General features: G+C 36.6%; 1 protein-coding gene across 2 annotated transcripts in view; it reads right to left on the reverse strand.

The window, feature by feature from the left end:
* FAM184A (family with sequence similarity 184 member A) overlaps positions 1 to 18,742 on the reverse strand; it is an 80,462-nt gene that overhangs the window by 36,941 nt on the left and 24,779 nt on the right. For both annotated transcript variants that reach the window (XM_075145742.1, XM_075145741.1), the window contains exons 2-6: positions 13,659 to 14,513; positions 10,799 to 10,934; positions 6,865 to 7,046; positions 6,016 to 6,213; positions 2,733 to 2,855 (exon numbers count right to left, since the gene is read on the reverse strand). In XM_075145742.1, the coding sequence (XP_075001843.1) occupies positions 2,733 to 2,855; positions 6,016 to 6,213; positions 6,865 to 7,046; positions 10,799 to 10,934; positions 13,659 to 14,513 (1,494 nt within the window). The remainder of the gene's footprint in view (positions 1 to 2,732; positions 2,856 to 6,015; positions 6,214 to 6,864; positions 7,047 to 10,798; positions 10,935 to 13,658; positions 14,514 to 18,742) is intronic.

Raw genomic sequence — 18,742 nt, forward strand, 5'->3', positions numbered from 1 at the left:
TGTATTGATATCCTCGAAGTGCACCACTGTCTACGTATCTGGTAGAAGCATACCACTTGCATGAAACATGAACAGCAGTCCTGTAGATCTAAAGGATATGGAAACATTATGCAGGAATGCCACTCATAGGGCTTAGGTCTATTCTACTGATGACAAAGCAATGCCGGAGGCTGTTTAAAATGATCCTTAGTAATATCATTCGGAAATCCTTTGCATGGAGATGGCCAGTCCTTAGACTACTCTGTCAAGTGACACAAATGAAGAGTCTTTCTAAAAGGTCTTGGCTGGTCAACAGCGAAAGGAAGCACATCTATAGAGTAAATAGCCAGCCTTATCCTGGTATACATATGAAAATGTTAGTATCTTGACTTAACCAGAACTCTCAGAAAAATCTCTGGCAAGTATTTAAGATTCCACTGGTCTTAAATAGCTTGGTACTAGGAACGAGCCTAATGAGGCTTGAATCTTCCTCATCCTTTAGCTTAGGTAATTGCTATCAAAAAGTCTGTCAAAAAGAAAAGAGGATGGCATAGGTTCAAAACCAGTTTTCTCAGCAGGGAAGTTAGAACTAAGCTAACATCCGCAGAAAGTAATAAGTATATGCCTACTGTCAAATGACATCTGTAACAAACAAAAAAAGAAGCAGCAGTAGAAATGCAAGAGCTAAGCTAAAGATGTGCCAGACATTTCACAGGGAAGTTTCTTCCAGGTCAGTGAAGACATTGAGAAATTCTTGTCAGTTGTCAATAGAGATCCAAGAGTAAGCTGTGGTTGCAAGTGAAGCACTTGCCTCATGTGCTTAAAATAAACATAGTAATAAAATGAAACGTATCGCCTCTGTACTACACAGAGTGGATTTACAGACCACCCCGAATTTATTGCCTGTGCGCTTCTCTCATTTCTCAACATGCAAAATACAGAGTATTACATTTATCCTGGGATAAGAAGGTATATAAGCTCAATTACTAAATAGCGGCTGGCCCCAATTCCTTATTTTAGTTTACGTTAGTTATGTATTCCTTAGCTATGCCTCTGTTTTCTTAATTCAGTGTGCTGATGAATTTTCCAAGCCTGAACTTGACAGCAGTTAGATAACGAGAACTCATTCTTAAAACATGTGAAGTTATTTCCTTCACAGAAGGAGCAAGTTTATTACTCATCAACCCAAGAGAAGTTGATAGAGGAACTAAATTAAAACCTACAGTGTTGAATGACAATAGAACAACAATAGTGCTCTCCTCAGATCTAACCCCGCAACAAGGAAAGTTAACATACAACAGAGAAGTTAAAGCTAAAAAGAAGCAACAAAACTTGCTATAATTTTGAAAGGAAAAATAAACTCGTGTATGATTTTGCTACACATGTAACAAATGCATCACATTTGCATTAATCTGAATGTAGGTAAGCATACGTTAAGAGAGCAAGAGCAGTTCCAGCTTCAGTTTACACCTTCTCCAAGGTCTGAAGTACCAGCAAAGGCACTCACAACTATCAGAAAGAAGTACAGTCTCCTGTTTACCAGGTACTCACGACTGACTGACCAGCAGTGCTGCTGAGCTCCAAAGATGATAGGTTCAACTACTCTGGTAGTATATATTATCTGGGGTATATATACACACATACCTGGTAGGTACTACTCTGAAAACATATATTAATATATGCTAAAATATATATTACTATTGAATATATTAATACATAATTTATAATATATAATAATTTAATACATTAACATGTATATTAATATAGCATTATAATTAATAATATATTAATACATAATATTTTAACACATAAGAATATGTACTTTAATATTATAATAACAATTGTTATTATTATTATTTAATATACACTTTCAGAAGGGCAATCTTTCCCCTTTATTACAAACAAGCAGTTTTTTTCTAAAGCAAGTTTAACATTTGTGCAAATTGCAAGCCACCAGAATTAGACAAACACCTGCCACCTCCAGAACTTGTATGGTATAGAAAATGGTAATGAAAAGTACCACCGCAAAAAAATACTTAAATTCATGCTTAAGTCTGTCTCAAAGCGCACACTGAAATCATATGTATGGCCTGTTGAACAATGAAGCCGATGAATTATTTTCTTGAAACAAGGCAAAAGTTTCAGACAAGAATGGGTTGATGTTTTTGATACCAGTAAGAATATATCTCTAGTTCAAAAATATTATATTATGAAAAGGTGGCAATTTCAAACTCAAAAAATTAAAACTGTATTGAGATATGATACATTTAACGTTGATTGCATATATCAAAACATTGCAAATAATTTGGGTCCTACTATAAATAATTATTTCATGTCATCTTTTGATAGAAATATACGAAGATCATCTGCAAGTCAGGAAGCTGACCAGAATTTACAATATGTTAATTGTAAATAAATATGGATTTAAATACAGTTAATTTTTCCTCTGTCTCCTGACGTATTTTGTGTAGAGGTCTGTGTACCTAATGAGAAAATAAGCAGAGTTAAAACAAGAAACTGTCAACTGTTTTGTACCTCAATCTCTTTTGCTTTGTTAATTTTGTAAAGGACAATAAAATCAGTGCTCAGAAGCGGTCAAGTAACTTATGTTTGAAGTAAACAGAAATAAGGCACTAAACAGACTGAACAGTGTAGTCCTAGCTTTGTACTGGACTCTAAGCACAAGGTCATTATTGATTAAATGTGATGTAGTGCACAGGACCATTAGCTGATACAATTAAGTTAAACCTTGCCTCCTGATTGGCAGAAGTCAGTTTCGTTGTCAGCTCTTCCTTCAGGTTTTCAAGCTGCTGTCGGAGCTGATTCTTATCATCCTCCAAATGCAGTTTCTCCTTCTCAAACTGCTGCTCCAACTCCTTTGAAATAAGAAGGATGGAAGAAACATTAAATACTTGCCATACGGTCATTGCAAAGTACAGGTGCATCACATGAAAATTATTCCTCCTGGCATAAATATTCCTGATCTCAACCAAGAATTGTCCACTCCTTAGAGTGTTAAAACATGAACATTTATATCCTTCTACAACGGATGCCTTATTTTTTCAGTTCATTTTCTAATCTAACATGCTCAATTAATCACAAAATAAAGACAAACAGAACTTTCTTCTCAATTACTAGTTTCATTTTGCACTTAATTATCAAAATCATTAAAACTGTATCTACTTTCACAGTTTTTCAATCTCAGTTGACAGAATGCAGAAGTTTTCACTTTTTATAAAATTACACTGATAATATACTTATCCTTCAGCCTTTACCCATCTATCTCCTACACATAATCCGCACAGAAAATAGTAAAGCTTAAAATCCAGAATGAGCTTTGGGAAGTTTTTCAGGCCATTACAATAAATGAAAAAAAGCCCCACACCATATCTGTAAAATTTATGTAGAATCAAAAGAAATCAACAATTAGTCTTCAAGTTCAACTATATGGAAAGAATCAAACAACACGTCTGTTTTCATCTGATCTCTGTGGAGTAATAGCCAAATTCTGAAAACAGCTCTGTTGGATGAATTCTGTTTCTCTTACACGAGCCTATGTTGTATATGTATTTGTTAGAAACTTTCTTCTTTTTTTAAGGAAAACTATAAATGTATGCTTCAGCTTTATTAATATTCAGAATATATTTTCAGAAGAACAATTTCTGTCACAAAATACTTAACATGAAACATGTTAAAATTAAAAGCTTTATTATATATTCCAGTGGAATATATGATGTAATTTATTATACCACAAAGTCTTCTTGAAGAAAATTAAGGTTGCCAGGTAAGGTGCTCCAGAGCCAGGTAATACAAGACTTCAAGGTTTTCTAAGCAGCTATAGAAGCTCCTTTATTAATTCCCTCTTAGGGGTTCAGCTGTAATGCAGGGCTTAGCATTGATTCAGTGCCTCTGTGTAGCCCTGGGCTCAGATTTCTGAGAAATCAGTAATATCTCAGAAACAGCTACGAAAATACATAGACTAGAACCATGCACGGGACAAAAAGTACAACTGCAGGCATTGGTAAGATTGCACAAACAGGGAGAGTTAAGAGCTCAAGAATTCAAGAGGAAAAAGACTGTCATGAAAAGGTATAAAACTCTAAGGAAAACTGAGGAGCTGGAAGACAGCAACTTAGTGTCATCCAGCCCATTCCAAGAAGCAACGGAGGCCAGCTCTTCCTCATCCAAAACCAGAGACTCCTCAAGTGTTTTGCTGGGGGTGGTAAGCACGTTAAGCTTAGTAGCTTGTTAGTTCTAGCACTTCATTAGGGTGTGCAATAGGCAATAAATAATTTGCGTACAAACTGCTTGCAGAATCTCTTTGCTCATGGTAGAAGTTGGACAGAGCGACAAAATAGAGGGTTACACTTTCAATAATACATTGCTATACAACGTAACTCAACAAGTGCATGTTTTCTTCACCGGGCCCAGATTAATCACCACGCAGGACAATTGATGCTTGCTAAATGAGACTTGCTCAAATTTTCTTGTTCGCGCTCTGAAATCTGCTGTCTGCAGAATTTCATTAGTGCTATTCAGACCCTATTCTGATAACTGAGTAATTAGGGCTTTTATGATACTTGTCAGTACAGCTGTGCAGTACTGCAAAATTATTAGCAGCTCTATTTTCATAATTCTCCTATGAAAAGATGCCATTTTTACAGCTCATTTTATAGATGGAAGAATTGAAGCAAAGAGATATATTTAAGCCATTTCTTGAGTCCTATCCTCATTCTTTAGAATTCTCTTCTGTTTCCTTTTTTCCAAAGATTTCCAAACTCCAGATGCCTTTCCCAGTCTTCCAGTCCTAATAAATCCTCATGTACTCTATCCCAAGGCTCCTTGTACCATCCTTCTTCCTTATACTAAATTCAACTCTTCTCCGCATTTGAGACTGACTGTTTCTTCCTTGAATACTTATGTGCTTAGTGAGACAGGTTTGACAGAGGAGACAGTACACTCATTAAGATTTACTGAGATCTTGACCCTGACATCTTTTCATAGTTAATTTTCCCTTGCTAAAATCAGGTTTCACATTTCTCACATTTATAGAAGTGTTCCCTATTTTAAGTAATTTAATGATTTAAGAACAAACATTTTATGACATACTTTTACTTAAGCAAAAAAAAAAATACTCCCAGAAACCGTTAAGAGACATTGTATTAATAACAGGCATGTTTAAAGTTACAAAGAAAGTAAATCTGAAAGATTAGATGCGTGTATGTCTCAGAGAAGTACTTCCATTACTGGAAGACATGAAAAAAATCCTTGGGATTTATTAAAAATAAAACTAAGCAGCAACACACCAGTAAAATAATTTACAAAAAAAAAAAAAATCAGTCTAAGATGCACATCACTAAATACAGCTGTGTTTCTTGGTATATTTCCTGTGAGCACACCAGAGAAGCATAACAAAGCCTTAAATTAAACAATTGATATTTATCCCGTATTTACTGTATAAGGCAAAATTTGTGTATAATGTACATACAATCAGATTAGGAAATAATAATTCAAAATTGGTCCTCTCATTTATCCCAACAAAGAAAAGGCCAATTTTGTGAAACAAAAAGGCCTTTCAGTTTCGGGATTCCAGTCAAAGGTAAATGACTAGTCAATATACAGTTAGCATAATTTTATGATATAAGTTAGGAACAGCTGTTGTCGCCTTCTGAGTATACATACTAATATCTTTTTTTACTTCTGGACTGTTTATAAAAATTTTAACTAAATATTAGAGTAACAATCTTTCACTTCCTTCAGAAGAACTGATCTTGAGTGATATACCTTTCTGAATATGTTGTATCGAGTTGAGAATTTCTCTTCTGTATACAGACAAATGACAGTAAAATGCTCTTTTTTTTGGCAAGATATATGTTATTTTAATAAAGGCTGAGCAGTTTCTTCAGAGAGGCACAGCAGATCTGCAGGTAACTCCAAATAATACTTGCCATACAACAAAAACCATGCAGTACAAGATTCAAACTCTATCATTTGCTTTTTGTAGTATGTTTTATTATTAAGAAAACAAAAACCTACCATCTGCAGTTTTTTCTTATCCTTATTAGCATTACTGTGTGCAGCCTCAATTGCAGTGTGGTGTTTCCATGCCAATTCTTCTAAGGTCTTAGAATGAGCCTCCTTTAACTGTGCAGCCTCTCCTTCCAATCTTGCTTGCAATTTTACCAGCTCCTTCTCATAATATTCACGTTGTGTCTCCCTTGCTTCATTTACTTTCTATAAAAGACAGAGAAAAATACAATCATTTCTATTAAACAGTAAAAAAAAATCTGAAGAGTAAGAGGAAAAAAAATACAAACCCATTACCGATTAAATAAATCTACAGAAATTAACTTCCATATAAAACAAATTTAGCAAACACTAAGTAGTGACTAAATAATTCGATAACCAAAAAGGTAGTTTCAATATTTCCATGCAAAGCAATATATCTATATTAAAACCTATTTTTTGCTCTATTTAATCTGGGGAAACAGCAATCAGGTATCAAGCTTATAGAAAATTTCAGTTCAGTGTTTTCAAAAATGTTCAGCACATTTTCAGAGAACGGCTTTTTTAATTGTTCTTTAACCATTTCACATTTCTCCTTACTGAGACACTTTAGATACTAGGCATCTACACACGAGGTCATAAATTAAATGAAATTGTTAAAAGATGTCCAAAGCAGTCAGAACAACATCTAATCTGCCTTCCCTCTACTCTTACTTTACACTCTACATTAGTCAATCTATGTTGCTACATGAGATACACTTGGAACACACCACTACTGGTCCTAGTCCAGTCATATCAAATGAAAATTAAAACAATCATTTTTTCTTAGAATTCTAGGTCTTTTGTTTTTATTCAACTAAAGCCAATAAGCTGTTTAACCTTTTCCAAGGCCAGAATTTGCTGCCTTTGTCGCTCATCCAGACTCTGTGTTTTGCTTTGTAGTAAGTTTCTTTCCTCTTCCAGTTGGGCTAGTTTTTCTTTTAATCTAGACTTTTCTGATTCCAAATCTCTGATTGTAACTTCTTGAGTCATTTGAGTAGCTTGAAGCATTCCAATGTGACCTAAAACCAAAACAGCTCTTTAAAACCTCACAGCATTGGTTTCACGTAATTGAAGTACACATTCACACTTCAGTAATTTCTAGAAGTACAACTCTAGTGGAAACTTTCATATGGATCTCCATTATCTTCACTGCAATGCTTACCTTCCCCTCCACTTCTCCCTTTTTTAGTTTTATTGTAAAATGTCCAACCAACAGCAGAGCACTTGGTGCTGGGGCTCCTTTAGTTTCAATTTCCCTGATTCAAAGTTGCATATTGACTCCAGGAGAAAGCAGAGGTAGGCAATAATATTAACATGGACAGTCTATCTTGAAGAACTTACCCCACTTAAAACCACACATTTTTACCCCACGACAAGCTACCCAACAGAAAACAGAACATCGAAGTCTAATGGTAAAGATGTTATTGTTTTATCAAACTCATAATTTAACCAGTGTGCTAGGTATAGCAGCTAAAGCTATGTAAAACTTATGGAATTACACTTTGTTTATTTTGCTATAGGTATACGACCAAAAGATGTAACAGAACTTATTCTCTCCACAGTAAAGTACGATCTAAATCCTTGCAGGTTAGAGGCTTGCTTTTAATTTCTTTATATATATTAAAAAAAGAAAACCTACAAAGCTAGACAGTATAATCATCTGTCCTTCATATCACCAGTGGAAAAAGGTTTATGACTTCAGAAATTTTTGTCCTTGTTCTTCTTAATTTATATCTTTATTCTTGAAAATACTACTACTAGGTAACTGACAAAAGCAGTGTAACTCCTGTTATTCTGGGAAAGGCTTAGGAGGGGATAGAAGACTATTTTGGAAAAGAGGATGCTCCTAAGTTTGTTCAATTGAAAGACAAGAGAGGCGATATTCTCCCATTATTTTAACATCTTTGTAGAAGCATCATGAAGTCATACCTAAGCTGACATTCCACGTTGGAATGGATTCTTTTGATAGAAACACCCTATTTATTCCTTTCATAAATTGCATGACCTAGACATGTTTGAAATATGTCTTTTTAAAATTAGCATATGATAAAATGAAGTGGTAACTAAACAGACTTTCAAGATTATACAGAGATCCTTAACAGTTTCGCATAAAGAAAGCATCGAGACAAGAAAATATACTACTTACTCAGAATAAATTTTTTATTATTTTTGTAGTCACAACTTCTAGGAGAGACTTCCCCCCTGCCCCGTTTTATTATAACCTTCAAAAATGACAAATTAGTTGAGTTTTAATAACAGGGTATTGCTTTTAAATTTAAGTTACTAAGAAATAGCTAAGAAAGTAGACTGTGTGTCACTGCTGCTCACAAGACAAAACCACTGAGCCTCCCTATTCATTTCCATCTGCGGTTAAAACAAGAGATGTGCCAAAAAGGAAACTGTTTTAGCCTTTGTTGTCTGTGGGCACTGATGTGAAGGGAAGGACAGTGGGATATATAATGGAATTTGGCCATGAAAAATGCTTCAGAATTAGTATTTTTATAAACAATGCACACCTCTAATTGTACTAAGCCCTGAAGAATTCTAAGAATCACTTTGGCATTTTTGTTTGATAAAACTAAAAACCGAAGAGAAAAACTTAAGATAACGAGTACACTTAACTTCTGTAATATTTCAAAAACTACCTTGTTTCAAAAGTTCAGCCATTAAAGAAATTGAGTATTTGCAAACTCAGATTTTAGAATGTAACACGGAGAATAATCGTACCAGAATTTCAAGTTTGTCAGGAAGTATTATGTACATGCATATTTTATTGTAAGTGCACACACACACTGATCTAGAGCTTTTGTTCTAGCAATACCGACACACAATAGAGGTTTCCCATTCCTGTACACAGAAGGTATGAAACGCAGCAGTTTCCTTTCAAGTTTAGAATCTCAGGATAAATGGAAGAAGAATATATTAATTTCCCATAATAGACTTAATACAGCATTCTGAAATTGCAATACAATGAGTAAATATTGTGAATGGTAATTAAGCATGAGAATTTAGTTTCTGTGGGGCAAGATTTTTGACTTCCAAGTGGGAACTGAAAACCAAAGGAGATGGCAGTGGGCCAGTGTCAGAAACCAATTACAAACAGGCTGGTTATGAATTATATCACATGGTAATGGCTTGGTAGCACGACTGTAAACAGGGCTCCTGGTTCTTGTTGCACAGCAAGGCGCTGTAAAGCAAAGATGTACTACTGACAGTGCCACTGAGCTCAGAACAGCGTAAACACACTGCAATTTCTGGTAAAGCTAAAAAACTTGGTGCCAGAGGAAACCAGTGCTGGACTCGCAGTCCAGATGACTCACTGCCATCAGTAGTAAGGAAAAATAGCCTGGATATTTAAGTTCATTTCCAGTAAATCTGGGGCTGGCTGCCGAACCTCTCCCATGCTTCTGCCTGAGGAAAGAAACAGGAATGGCCAAAGAGTGTATGAGAACAGTTTTTTTTCCTCCAACAGTCTCAGGTCATGAATTTTTCTATGAGTGCCTCACACATCACTTTTTGGAGGGTCAGATTCCCATTTGAGATCCATGATTTGAGATCCTCTTAGCAGGAAGCCCATTCCTTTGAGTTATTTACATCCAGTAGGACCTTGCAATCTTGGGTGCCAGCTGGCCTCTATATTGTCCAAACATATAGTCCAGACTATTCCCACCCCTTACCTTAGCTAGCTCATCTATACCACTTGTCCTAGGCATGAAGCTCTCCTAGGCAGCAGACTCAGTCCATCTGTAGGAACTGCTTCATTATTTGAAGGACAGAAGTAAAGCCTTGATACAGGCCACAGTCACAAACACAGTTTGAGGGCTAGGCCACATGTAGCCAGCTAATAGTAAGCTATTACAGTAATAGTAAATATAGTATTATATATAGTATATAATATAAATAGTAAACTATTACAGTATTACCAAGTTAACACTGTAAAGTATTTTCTGTCCCTAAGGCTGACTGGCACAGTTTGGCAACATCCCAGCTTTCAGAACAAGGTGATCTCATCCAAACCGACTTTTGGGAAGGGCCCCTGGGCTTGTGCTAACTTGTGTGGAAAATAATCAGGTATTTCTACAGTTAGTCTAGTTGAACAAGGCCAAAGATAAGCCAGGGGCTTATTTTTAGCCTACAATCCTACCTATAGTATAGTTAACCAAGTTCAAGTACTTGGGCCCATGCCCATGCCCTATCACTAAGCAGTTTACTAGAGAGACAATGCCAGTAAGTTAAAACCCACATGTGTACAGGCAAATCTTAAACCATTTTCTATGCCTTTCCATATGCCAACGAGCACAGAGAAGTCAAGAAAACAGCTCTAAAGAAAACCCTAACAGATTTATTAACCGATAAGCTGCAAGTCTTCTGACAGTAAGTGTAAAGCAAAGTAGTGCAGTCTCAGCAAAAAGACAAGGAACTGAAAAAGGATGGAGAAACGGGAAGCACGTCTCAGTGATTATGTGGAGAATAGATACACAGCAAAAGCATTCTGTACAAGTGCAGTTAAGGCAAGAAATTCCAAGCCTGGGAGATGCACACATGCCATACAAAGTAGAACATTTGGACAAATAAGTACACAGAAAAAGAATCATAAGTACAATGCATGTGATACCAAAACAGTTAAAAACCCCAAAACTTGTCAGAAACATCTATGGACAGCACTGAACAGTCTTTAGGTACTCTAAACCTGCACAAGGTTAACAGAAAAAGGAAAGGCTAGAATAAACAGATGAAGTTCATTTCCAGATTAAGTTACTGACATACATACTGGCTTTGAGAACAAGATCAGTGGCCTGCTGCTGTAAGCGCTCTCTAGCAGCTGCTAGCTCACTTTCCACTTCTTTATGTTTGCTTAACAATGACATCTCCTCCTCCTTCACATCATCTAGCTGTTTTTGAAGAACCTAGAGGAAGAACAGTATAACGCCTGTTATCATTATATGCAATCATGTTTAAATTTAAATGAGCATTAGGTTAAAATGTACAGAAAAGACCCTTCAGCAAGCAAGTTTTATTCATACAAAAGCTGAAATCTTGTAACATTACCATCATGTTCATTTTGCATTATGTGTTTTTCCAAATATATTGTTGAAGCACTACAAGACACTGGATATATGGCACGACAAGGATACATAAGAGAAATGTGACAATATTCAAACAGGTGTATGAAAAATAAAAACATTAAAATAGTCCACAGAGTTTGGGGGCCAATTTGAGAAACCTGATTTCTGGTATCTGAGAGTTCTTCACATTGAAGAATGCATTATATGTTCACAGCAGTTTATAGTGTCCTTCATTGCAACTATAAATGTTTAGTACTGACACAGATTAAGCTGCACATGGATATACATAAAATGAGAGCTAGGCAATTAGTTAAATCAAACTTTTAGTATGTTTTAAGTCTGATGTACTGTTTCACAGTAGCATACCTTGGGTAGTGTGATGATGATGTGTTCTCAGCCATGCAGGAAGGAAAAGGAAATCTTATTCTGTTTTAAAAGGCAAGCTAGATTTCTCATTATTCAAGTCACTGGAATAGTAGAGGGTCATTTCAGAAACTAAAGAGGAAATAGAATTGGGGAAAACACTGGACAGGACACGTAACGAAACATGGACACCAGAAGCAGTGAGATTATGCATTTAATCAGCTCATCCATGATGATCAGAGCAGGACCTGACTTAAAAATCTGCTGTGAATACTGTACTAGACTCTTCCTCTTGTTTGGAACCAAGACGAACTCCTTTATTGCAGGAATGATCAACATACAGTGGGTTTCCTCTTTGCTGCAACCTGCCAGAAACCCACCTCCTTGGTGTAGTCAATTGAAAGGCAAGAGTTCTGCTTTGTTACCTGAACAGAGTTGCAAATGAACTTTTGGAAGGCCCTTTGGGAAGCTGCAAAAAGGTATTCTGAATTTAACATCTGATAAAGGTGGCAGTCTTCTTTCACTACACCCTGTAGCCTTTACACAAGAAGGAAGGATAGTCCAAAAGATGGGCTGGAATTAGATTGTAAATGGGAAAAGCTCATGGCCCATCTCAGCTCTACCCAATGATGCTTCTAAATTACTACGACCATCACATTTAAGGTACTTCTGGCTTTGAAACTTGAGAGTAACTACAAATGCAAAAGACAAGATACTTAAGCTTACCCACAGAGATTACTATTCTCCAGACCTCAGCACAGCTACCAAAAACCAAGCAGAATTTCACAGAATCTTTTCCTTCAAGTCCAGCATACCCAGTTCCATTTTTTGCTGACCAAAAAATTCAGTCTTTGTATTTCTGGGATGTCTTGTCCTTCTTTAAGGACAAGAAACTTTGGTATTTAAATAACACTGTGTTGTGGTTTAACCTGGTAAGCAGCTAAGTACCACAAGCTGCTCGCTCACTACCCCCAGGAGGACGGGGAAGAGAATCATCAGCAGGCAGGTGTTCAGCCATCTCCAGGAAAGCAGGGCTCCATCATGCGTAACAGTTACTTGGGAAGACAAACGGCATCACTCCAAATGTCCACCCCTTCCTTCTCCTTCCCCCAGCTTTTATTGCTAAGCATGACATCATACGGAATATCCTTTTGGTCAGCTGTCCCAGCTGTGTCCCCTCCCAACTTCTTGTGCACCCCCAGCCTGCTCGCTGGTGGGGCGGTGTGAGAAGCAGAAAAGGCTTTGACTTTGTGTAAGCACTGCTCAGCAATAACTAAAACATCCCTGTATTAGCACCGCTGGTTTCAGCACAAATCCAAAACACAGCCCCATACTAGCTACTATGAAGAAAATTAACTCTATCCCAGCCAAAACCAGTACATACTGAAAACATGTGCAGTATTTCAGCTACTGCTTGTGAAAACGTCATTGAAGATGTTATAATAAAAAACCTACTTTTCTTAACACCAAACATGTTTAGGCAAGGTAGTCACTAATGATCCCTACAAGCAAGACTGCACGGAATACAGAATATTCATTATATTTACAGTGTCAGTTGTATGACATTCCTGTCAAATACATTTCTGCAAGAAACTCCACAGTCTAGACAAGTGATTTCTCAACTTTTCTAGCAAGCATTTCAGTTTGTCAGCATAATATCTCAAATGGAACCCGTCACCAACATCCTCCTTCCCTCTCTGAATCCTTTTTTTTGGGGGGCAGGGAGGGATCAATTTATGTGGAGACCTGATACAAAGACATTGCTTAGCTTTCTGCCTTTTTTTTTCCCTTTCTTTCTTTGAGGGGAGGATAACAGAGTTTGGTTTTGGGTTTTTCTGTCTGTTCTTTAAGGGGTAACAGTTTTGAGTATTCTATTGAGCATACTACACTTTGGGCAGTATGACTAGAACAATCAAGTTCTGTTCATGAAGAGCTGAAAGGAAACTTTCCCCTGGGCAGGGGCTTCTAGATTCTACTGGAATATAAAGTAGTATTAATTCAGTCTGGGACAATTAAACACATAAAATAAATTTTAAAATATAAATAAATAAAAAAATGTAGAAGTAGATGATAATCAAGTACGAGCGACAGAAAATTAAGTTTATGTTTTCCAATCACCTCAACCTACCAGCCTCATGGAAAGACAGCATAAATAGGAAAAGAAAATTCACAGTCTTGGGAACAATGTATCATCGGTCTCACCTGAACATTGTTTTCTGCTGTACCAAGAGCCACCTGAAGTTTTTGGCATTTTTCCCGTAGACTGGCAGCTTCATCCTGGACCATTTGCAATTCAGTTTTAAGCTTTCCCAGGTTCTTCCGTAACATACTTTCCTGGTTTTGAAATTCTTTTCTTAGCTCCACTTCTTTTTCTTTGCAAGCATGTAGACTTTCTGCTGTAAAAAGCTGAGACCTTTTCAAAGAATCAAGTTCATGTTCATAGAAGGACTGCGCTTTGCTGAGTTTGCCTTCATAGTCCTCAATGAGTTTTTTTCTTTCCAGCCTTAACTCTTCAACTTTACTGTTCAAGTCTTCCAGCTCTAGTCTATGCAATTCCTCTAGCTTTTCTTGCCCCTTACTTAAAGTAGCATTCTGACTCTGTTGAGTCTTCAGAAGTTCTTGAATCTCAAGCTTGTGGGCAGCTCTCAAGTCTTCCAGAGCTGTACGCTTGTCCTTCTCATACTGCACTTGCAACTGTATGAAACTTCGTAGCCTTTCCTCAAATTTCTTTCTGATCTCTTCTACTTCTCTTGACATGGTCACTACACGTTGGACATGCTGAGCTTCTGCACAAAGCTGCATATCTTCAACTCTATCCTTATAGGCTTCAAATTCTGTCAAGGCCTGATGTTTCATCTTTTTATGATCTTCCAGTGACTCTTCTAAAACCTGAATCTTTCTCTTGAGATCCATTTCTTCTGCAACTTTACTTTTATACTGCAAGATCTTCTCTCTGGTCTCTGCAAGAATTTGTTGAATTTCTTCTTCATGAGCATCCTTAAGGGCTTGGATAGCAGCTTCGTGTTCATCATTTTTAGTGTTCAAAGCATATATTACCTACAAACATGAAATAATATTATATTAGAGAAAAGGCATTCTGGTTATCTGTTAAATCATAAGAAGAAACAAGGCACTCTGAAAGTTACTTTGACAATCTGGCATGTTTTCGTGATACAAATAAGACACCAATTATTATTATGAATGTGACTGCATAAATGCTGTATTAATCATGACAATCTTATACATCTTGTAGAATGGTTTTTCTACACTTTTTAACCTATAATTTTCCTGATGAAAGTTTTGCCTTTATATGCATGTCATTGCTGTAAATACCACTGGGGAAAAAGCACATTCACCATGTTTAAATAAATGTTTTGTTTTTCAAAGAATTAAAAGCATAGCCTAAAAAGAAATTTGAACAGAGGTTTTCTGGCTGAGAATAACACACACAGAGTATACATTACAACATGAAATTAAATTGGAACAAAATCCAAATCTCAAATTCCTCCTTTCCAAATGCTAACTATTCTTAAACATTTCATTTCAGAAACATCTAAAATGCCAATGTCGGTTGTTCTGGTTTGTAGGCCTGATGGTTGCCCAGAAACAACTTCATTTTTGACAGCTTATCTAGTAGGCATCCTATGTATGTCAATCTCCTAAGGTCTGAGATCCCTCACTATATAAGCTCACCAACTTTCCAGCTAATAAACCAGCTGAACAGAAAAGTAGCTGGCAGGGCAGCCAACAGTTTGGCGAGCCCAGGGAGCTAAGCAGCTCAAGGCGGCTGTCAAACCAGCAAAGCTGCCTAACTTTCAGTGAAAGTTTTAAAGTAACCAGATATATCCTATGGGATGTTTCAATTGCACCACAACATGGTAGGTTGTCTTTTTGATTTTTAACTAGGAAGTACTCTCACCAATATAGACATATGGATAAGTATGTGCGTATGCATGTGTATATCAGTGAAAAAACTATTCATAGAGTAAGTGGTTTTAATACAATATTTTGTGCTCCGAGAACTCCAGCAAATCCCCGCACTTCCCAGATGTATTTTATAGCTCTGCTGCCTGTAACATATGTGAACAGAAAAAAGTGTCTTCTGATTAGTATATTTTGTATATCTTAAAAATGAACAAGAAGCAACAAAAATGGACAAAAAAGAAGCAACGAAGAATTTAGAAAAAAGTTCCTCTTTGGTGATTTTTTTTTTTTGGTGGGGCAGAACCTGGACCAATCCTCTGTTAGCATTCAACCAGGCAACACAGGAAGACTGTGCTGACTTGCCCTCAGGGCCAGGAAATATGAAGAAGGCCCAGAATCGCTCTCCTGGCACCAAGCACAGAGCCTCTGTGTTGTGGACTGGAAAAAGTGTCTATAGGCAAGTGTTCAGACAAGTTACAAAGCTCAAAAGAGTTCTCAAGTGAAAAAGCAGATTCAAGATTTTGGCCACGTAATATAACAAGCTCTGTTTTCTTTTTTTTGTTTTGTTTTGGGTTTTTTTAGCTGGTTTTTTTTTTTGGGGGGGGGGGGAGGGGTTGGGGGCAAGGGCGGGAGGCATGATGTTTGTTTGGTTTTTTAAACAGGAGTCCAGACACTGTATTCTAAATTTTATTGTCTGAAATAACAAAACACACGCCATTCTGTTCCCTGTGCCAAAAAACCTAGAAGGACAGGCTTTAGATTTAAAAAAAAAAGTTCTGAAACAGTATCAGATGGAAAGAAAAAACTAAACTGCCTCACTCATCTTTATATAGTAAGGAAATAACTTTTAAAAAAGTTTAACTTACATCATTCTAATTCAATTTTTCTAACATATGTACACATTATTTAACGAAAAAGGGGAAAAAAATAGCTCTTCCATGGTTTTGGAAACTGTTCTTAATGTTGCCAATATCTCTGCAGGCAGCAGGTAGACTTTTGGCTTTCTTCCTCCCTAGAAAAAATAGGTTTTCCTACTGCGAAAGAACTTCATGGTTCAGAGTCTCAAAAAACTCCTACAATACATTGCAAAAAAATGACAACAAAACCACATGCAATTCCATTAGCAGAATCACAACTATCACTGCAATGCCCGTCACCCAAGGTCTCAACCTTTTATATTCTCATCGTCTTTGGTGATGCCAACAGTAACTTCTGACCACAAAGCTTTCACCTCCCTTCTGTCACCAACATACACTCTCAGCTACTGGCTCCCAAAGGTTAGTTTCCCTGTCATTTAAACGGTGTCCAGTGCTCAACTCCTTTCTTCATATGAGAAATACTTTGAAAACTGGGTTTTATTTTTTTATTAAAACGTACATGCAGTATTTTGCATGAAGAGGCCTTAGTTTTTGTTAGAGAAGCTAGACAATGTAGTTAAAAAGGTATTATAAAAAAAAAAATCACACTTATGATCAGGTTATTATAGTAAGTATTTGCAGAACACTAGGTCAAATCCCATCCTCAAAACAGCCCTTGACTCTTGTCTTTGTGCATAGAAGTGCCATAATGATGTTCTTCACTTCAGGCAGTGTTCCAGTCTCAGGTTATGCAGCACTATAATCTGCAGAAAGTATAAATCATATAGTTTTTCCAAGGGTATTATTGGCAATAGGACCCTCATTGAAAATTCAAAGTGAAAAATAAGCCTATATGCAATGCCCAATTTTGAAGGTATCTTTAAATTCTCATCATCCACTTACTCCTTACAAAAAGCACTGAACATCTATAAATTCAATAAGCACCATTCATTCCCTAAATGAAGGGCATGGGTGTCTTACAGAAAACATAAAAATAAATAAAATGCATGCAACTGAATATTGTATCATAACATATGTTCTTCAGCAGCCTGAATTCTAGCTCTACCAAATTACTCTATTATAAATCTCAGTATTTTTAAAGTAATGGAATAGCTATATCAGATTTTATCTTTGTGAATTCAATGCACTGTATTAGCATAGGAATATAGGAAAAAAAAGTCTATACTAACTGAAGCAAAAGCAAGCTAACAGCATGTCAATGAAATGAAAGCAGAAACTGAAATACATTGGAACACATTAATACATTTAAAGTTCTAGGTAAAATAAATAGTTCTTGCTCAAGTAAGTTTCTGAAAATTGAAAGGCCCTAAGGCTGCAAAAGTTGGAGGTGGACAGATGAGTTTTGCACTCTGTTTTTAAATCGGAGGATGAGCCATTTCCTAAGCATGCTTGTAAATGCTTTTAAAAATACTAGTAGCTTTTTCAGTACAACTGCATACTACTAAGAAGCATAAACTACTCATTTGAGTAATTGATATTTTTTCCAGCTCCACTCTAAATGCATCATACACATTGCAGTTCCTATCAGGTGACAGGGAAAAAAAAAAACCTAAATTGTGCTTCACTGTATTTTCAGTTACCATATCATTCCAGAGGTGCAGACAGAACCATACTCTCTCCAAGAATACTGAGATTGCCAGCTGAAGGCCTTAGTACTTTTTACACAAAACAGTAACATAATTAATTATTAATAAGAATTTACTGAAATACTACATGCCTTGGTCTGAAGAACTACAACAGAGTAAGTTAGTAACAATAACAGTTATAACTTTTTTTATGTCAATAATTGAGTATTGGAGTTTTTAGTTATATTCTACGTGGTAAGGTTAAGCAAGACTGTTGCTGCATGAGCTTCGGTGTCTTGAACTACATGTAATATGAACAACAATCAGTGCTCAACACTGTTTGTGGCTGAAAGATGAAAGTTTTACTACTTGGCTGAGAAATATTTTTGACTCCAAACCAGATGTTACGGTTTGGAGAGGTGACAAGTCTTGCACAGTCAGCCGCACTCGGTCATCTGCTCCTGCCAGCAATTCAGTCACGATGGCATGCTTTTCTAATTAAAAATGTGTAATTCACCTTAATACTAGTATTAGGTGCCAAATATATTTTGCAGCACAGAAAATATCTCCAAAAATGTGTGTGGTTCATTCTCTCTAATTTTACATGGAAACAGGAACCAATACCTATGAGAAAACAACATCACTATGCATCTTACACAAACATCAACCTTATGTCTCTGGTAAACCTTAATTTTAGACTTACCATGTGGGTCCCTGGGTCAGAACGCTATATTCAGCCTAGTTCAGGTGAAGTGTCTTGTTCCCAGTGCTGCTGGGGTGCTGCTGCCTGTGAGCACTGGTGCTGTCTGTACCCACTAGTCTGAAACACCAGAGCCTCCAGAGACATCCCAAGACTTTGTCAGTGCTGCACACCCACTTAATGAACTACACAACTACAGTGCCAACAAGGAACTGCTGG

The sequence above is a fragment of the Calonectris borealis genome, chromosome 3, assembly GCF_964195595.1.
Source record: "Calonectris borealis chromosome 3, bCalBor7.hap1.2, whole genome shotgun sequence".
NCBI lineage: Eukaryota > Metazoa > Chordata > Aves > Procellariiformes > Procellariidae > Calonectris > Calonectris borealis.